This window comes from Kogia breviceps, chromosome 4 (assembly GCF_026419965.1).
Source record: "Kogia breviceps isolate mKogBre1 chromosome 4, mKogBre1 haplotype 1, whole genome shotgun sequence".
NCBI lineage: Eukaryota > Metazoa > Chordata > Mammalia > Artiodactyla > Physeteridae > Kogia > Kogia breviceps.
The window spans coordinates 82,768,021-82,774,020 of record NC_081313.1 but is presented as its reverse complement, the minus strand read 5'-3'; the positions used below and the strand labels follow the sequence as shown (position 1 = coordinate 82,774,020).

At 40.0% G+C, this 6,000-nt stretch overlaps 1 protein-coding gene across 1 annotated transcript in view; it reads left to right on the top strand.

Annotated features, from left to right (window-relative positions):
• Nucleotides 1-1,665: 1,665 nt before the first annotated feature.
• Nucleotides 1,666-6,000, top strand: part of SLCO6A1 (solute carrier organic anion transporter family member 6A1) — a 110,584-nt gene continuing 106,249 nt past the window's right edge. Inside the window, exon 1 of the mRNA XM_059062353.1 lies at nucleotides 1,666-1,999. Within this exon, the coding sequence (XP_058918336.1) occupies nucleotides 1,666-1,999 (334 nt within the window). The remainder of the gene's footprint in view (nucleotides 2,000-6,000) is intronic.

Below are 6,000 nucleotides of genomic sequence, written 5' to 3'. Positions count from 1 at the left end.
TCCTTCTGTGCTCTGCCAAAGGTGAAACAGTTTGTGAGTCTCATCCTTCTTCCAAGGTGTTTGTATCCTTGGAATCATTTCACCTGATTGCTTTGGGCTCAAAAAAGTGATAATTTAAAAAATTATCTAGCTTTCTTTTTGCTTTTTTCCTTTGGTTATTGTTGTTAGAGTGAGGGTAACATTCAGTTTGGCTCTCTGTATTTTGAGTAGAAGTAAAAGTACTAGTACCATTTATTTTGATCAGAGCTGTCTTTTTCATTCTGCTCTCAGGGAGTGCCCAGTCTGGTACCAAGGCACAAGAATAAGAGTCCAACCTCTTTCCTACCTCCCAGGCTTTCTGTTTCCTTTATGTTATTAATGTCATGAAGCAATATGAAGGGAGAATCCTAGTTGAGTATGATGAACATGGGAAAACTAGGTCATTGTTCCTCTTTGTAGTTACATGTATTTGACAAATTAAGTTTCTTAGTATAGGCAAAATAACATTTCCATTCACCAATGGGCATATAGCTTTGCTGAAGAAAGTCCAGCCTCAGGTCAGTGGTGGTATCTCTGGTACCTTCCTCTCCAATTCTTCTCAGTGATTTTTTCCCTCTGGTTTACCAGCTCCAGTACCATTTTAGCAGCACAAAAACTTGTTGAAGAGCTGAATTGTTTTTGATAACACAACGTCTAATCCAGGGGAGGAAAGATAGTTTCATTTCTCCTGGAAAGTCATCCTCCCCGTACATATGTCCTGAATAACTTATATTTCTGCCTAAGAAAAGAAAACCAATAAGAAATTGCATTTTTACATAAAAACACACATTTCATATCCTGGTAATATTCTCTTACATTCTTTCTTTTCAGAAAGATTTTTGTGCCTGGGGAAGTACATTGTTTTTTTCATCTTGCTGGTTTTCATCCATTTGCTCCTAAGCGAAGTGTTTTACACATAGAAATTGTTGTCCTGGAAACTCTATCCCTAGTTAAGAACAGAAAGGATTTTTATTTTCCCCCCTAAATAGGGGAATGGGAAAGTGATTTACTTTCCCAGGTACAAAAACAACCCTACTCTAATGGAAAGGAAGTTTCTTTTTCATGTCTTCTGATTTCTCCTGGTCATTTAACAATTTTCAGGTTGTTACTAGCGAGATCATCCAGTTCAAAAAATACCATGATAAAATAAGTCTAGGTAAACTGGGAGACAGTTCTACTGTCCCATCATTGAACATTTATCTTTCCTTGCTTCCCAACGAGAAATTATTAAATAAGTAGTAGCACCCTTTGATGCTAGTGGATCAAAATATCTAATGGATCCTTTGCATTAGAGTTCCTCTGGCGGCCCCTGTCTGTGTGAGCAGTTATCAGAATCTAGTCGGACTAGCTTTCGTCCACGCCCCTCCCCCTCCCCACGTGGAAGCAAAGAAGGAAACAGCCCTGTAAGCTCTCCAAGGGCAACTGTCAGCCTCCCCGCGGGACGCTTGCCTCCTGCTCAAGGAGAAACGTTCCCTCTGGAGGTTTGGGTGGCCACCAGTTCCCCGACGTCCATGCCCGGCAGGCTTTTCCGCTGAAGCAAGGAGAGCAGGCCGCACCGCGCCTGTGGGAACCGCAGCCCACGGCCCGCCCCGCTTGCGCTGCCCAGCGTCAGCCAAGACCCCTGCCTCAGCGGGCCGCGGCGGAGCCATGCAAGAGGGCCTAGTGGAAGTGGAGACCCGGGCTGCGCTGGCCCAGCCTGCCGAGAACACCGTGCCCTCGGAGACCGAGGCCGGGAAAGCCAGGGGGAAAACCCCACGTTTCAGGCTCTTTCCAGCTAGCCTGATCAAGTTCGGAAGTTTCAAAAATGGGGAAAGAGACCAGGCTGGGTCCACGCCCCCCAGTATCAAGAAGGTACGGGAAAAAGAGAAAGAGAGTTTGGAGGGGCCCTGCGGCTTGGGCTGTATGGCTTTTCCCCGCTGTCAGCGTTTTAACAACATCCGTTGCTTCCTGATTTTCTTCTGCATCCTGGTCACCTCTCAATGTAAGCCTGAGCGGGGGGCTGGGTAGAGGAGAGGTGGTTCTGGTGCGGGCCAATGCGGGGCGCCAGAGGGTTGCCCACGTTGGGGAGGCGGAAGAGGGACGAGGTGTGTGGGGAGAGCCACATGTGGTGTGGCGGCCCCGCTTCGTGTGGCGGGACTCAACAGCGTTCTCAAGGTACGTCTGGAATCAAAGCAGGTTAAACGGGCTACCGCCTGGTTTACTTCACCTCATCAGGCACCTGATGGACATAATCCCCCCTCCGTGTGTGAAGGGGGCCTGGCCTCCAGATAGCCTGATGGAGGTAGGGTGGCGTTGAGTCGTTGAACCATTGTTTGGTCACCAGCCCTGAGAAGCTCCGTCATTCAGGGCTGAATCACTTGGGAGATTAAAATAAAGTCGAAAACAGTGTCTGTGATCACCAGGTTGTTTCTGCTTCTGCCCACAATTTTGAGACGCACTGGCCAAGCCATTTGTCTCCTGGATCTTGTTTCCTTATGTGTGGATTGAAGAGGTGGAGTGGGACCTCAAACTATATCAGAGAAACCAAACTCAAAGGTGTTTATCTTTGCCCACACAGTTTGAAGAAGAGTGTGAATTTAAATGCCTTTAGAGGAGGCGTGTATTTTCTACTTGGCCACAGCCCTCACCACTACCATTACACCTAGATTCTTTATTATCCTGTTTACACTGATATTGGAGTTTGCCAAACATGATCTCTTTTTGCTCTAAAATGCTGTGCCTAAATAACTTCAATAAAAAGGCTATATGTGATAAGTACCATATGAGAGGAACAAATAAATAGTCATCAGTTTGTCTTGAGAAATCATCAAAGAAGTTTCCTTGAGAAAGAAGCATTTGAATTATGCCTTGACAAATAGGTACAGTGATAGCTGGGGATGTAGAATATTTATTGAATAAGGAAATGAATGAAAGTGTTTTGGTAAATAAACACTCAGATACAGGAAAGCCGTGTTTCAGAATGGTGAGTGACAAGTTTGGCTGGATGATGATTTCACCTAACCACCAAAACTGGTAATTATATTTATTTTATTCATCGTGTCTCCCCAGGACCTAATATAGTGACTGAGGCAGAAGAGACAATAAATATGTATTGAATACATAAGTAAATTAAAAAAGAAGAAAAAGACAAATTGTGGCCACATTATGAAGGTCTTTAAATACTAGACTGAGAATTCTGAAAGGATACTAAAAGGTGTTTACTTCCCATTAATGTTCTGGGTTAATAAGTCAGGTGCTTTATAAGCATCATCTCAATATAATCTCCCTATTCGGTGGGTAATGTGGAACCAGTGAACGTTTTTAATGAGTGGTTGCAGTGAATGGTTTTTAGCTCGACTACTTATTAACTGACTTCATACAGATCATTAGCACAGTTTGGGTATAAATACTGAGTCATTCATAAATGAATTTATGAATTTATTTAAATGAATTCATAAATGAATTCTTCATTTTCCATTTATCAATTCTTTTATTTATTGTTACATTTTAAACAATTTCAAACATACAGAAAGAGTGCAAAGGCAATACAAAGAATTCCTGCCTCCCCATCACCCAGATTCTCCAGTTGTTTACATTTTACCACGTTTGTTCCTTCACCTTTTCTTTCCTATACTTATTGACTTTTCCAGACATGGTGCCCCATCACTGCTAAATACTCCAGTGTGTGTCTTCCCAAAGTGAGGACATGCTCCTGCATAACCGCCTTACACCCCTCCCAGTCAGGATATTCCTGTGACACCACCATCATGTTATGAATTCGTGACCCCACTCACATATTGCCAACTGTCTCAATATTGTCTCCTTTTCCTGTTTGGTCCAAAATTCTATCCAGGAACACATGTTGCATTTAGTTGTCATACTTTAGACTTCCTCTTTAGTCTGCAACAGTTCCTCATTCTTTCCCTGTTTCTTATGTCCATGCCAGTCTTAAAGTATATGGGTCTTTCATTCTCTATGTTGAAGTTTGACATGGGTTTTTTTAATCATTCCTTATGACCAGACTCAGGCCCTACCTGCCTGCCTGCCACCCTCTCCCTCTCTCTCCCCCATTTCTGTGGTTTGCTTTTTCATTTTCTTACTTGTGCCTTTTTGATGAAAAAGGTGTTCACTTTTGTTGAAGTCCAGTTTCTTAATTTTTTATGGTTCATTCTTTTTGGTTTCTATTTAAGAATGTATTGCCTAACTCAGTGTCATGAAGATTTTCTGCTTTGTTGTCTTCTAGAATTTTTATGGTTTAGCTCTTATGTTTAGATCTCTGATCCATTTTGAATGAATTTTTTGTGTGTGTATGGAAAGGGTCAAAAATCATTTTTCTCCATATGGATACTTTATTCCAGCATGATTTATTAAACAGACTGTCTTTTGACCCATTGCATTACCTTGACACTGTTGTTGAAATTCTAATCTCCAGAGTCTTTTTTTAGCCTCTATTCTGTTTTATTGAACTAATATGTCTAACTTATGCAAATGCTGTATTGCATTGTTTGCTCTGGTTTTATTATACGTTTTGAAATCAGGTATTTTTCTGACTTTGTTCTTTTTAAAAGTTTTGGCTATCCTAGGTACTTTGCCTCTCCACATTAATTGTAGAATCAATTTGTTTAATTCTGTAAAAAACTTACTGGGATTTTAGTTGGGTATGCTTTGATTCTATAGGTTTGGAGAAAATTCACATCTTTTTTCTTTTGATTTATTATAAGAAAGAATATAGAAATTACTATTGCTCAAAACAGTCATTCTACTGGAAACCTCAAATAGCAAATTAGAATTATATGTATATATTATTTTCTTTTTTTGAAAGATAGTTGCTAGGAGAGTAAATTTTCCAGACCCCAATGAAAGATTCATTTTGCAATCAGCTTAAGCCTATGTATATATTTTTTAACATCTTTCTTGGAGTATAATTGCTTTACAATGTTGTGTTAGTTTCTGCTGTATAACAAAGTGAATCAGCTATATGTATACATATATCCCCATATCTCCTCCCTCTTGCATCTCCCTCCCACCCTTCCTATCCCACCCCTCTAGGTGGTCACAAAGCACCGAGCTGATCTCCCTGTGCTGTGCGGCTGCTTCCCACTGACTATCTATTTTACATTTGAGAGTGTATGTATGTCCATGCTACTCTCTCACTTTGTCCCAGCTTATCCTTCCCCCTCTCTGTGTCCTCAAGTCCATCCTCTACAGAAAATTGACATCTTAACAATACTGAGTGTTCTGATGCCTGACCATGGTGTATCTATTTATTTAAGTCTTCTCTCCTGCAAGTTTACTGTATTAATTTATTAGTTTTAGGAGCCTTTTGGCAGATTCTTTAGGATTTTTAACTACATGATAACGTTAGCTGTGAATCAGGACAGTTTTACTTCTTTCTTCCCAGTCTGTATGCTTTTTATTTCTTTTTCTTGCTTTCTTGCACTTACTAGGACCTCCAGTACAATGTTGAATAGAATTTCTAAAAGAGATATTCATTTGTTTTTCCTGATTTTAGGTAGAAATCATTTAGCCTTTCACAATTAAGTATGTTAACTGCAGGGTTTTTGTGGATACTCTTTACCAGTTTGTAGATGTTCACCTTTATTCTTAGTTGGTTGGGAATTTTTATCATCAATGGTGTTGAATTTTATCAAGTGTTTTTTTCCTGTATCTATTGAGATGGTTCTTCTTATTTATTCTATTAACATTATATATTATGTTTTTTGATTTTTGGATATTTAACCAACCTTGCATTCCTGGGATAAACCCTTATTGCTGGCCTATTATCTTTTTAAATAGATTGCTGGATTCAATTTGCCAAAATTTTGCTAAGAATTTTTTTAAATGAGAGTATTGGTCTGTAGTTTTCTTGGAATGTTTTTGTCTGTCTTTAGTATCAGGTTATACTGGCCTCATTAAATTAATTTGGATGTGTTCCTCTCTCTTGTTTTTTCTGAAAGCTTTTGTGTATGATTGGGTGCCTACACAGACTTTCAGAATTAGTTT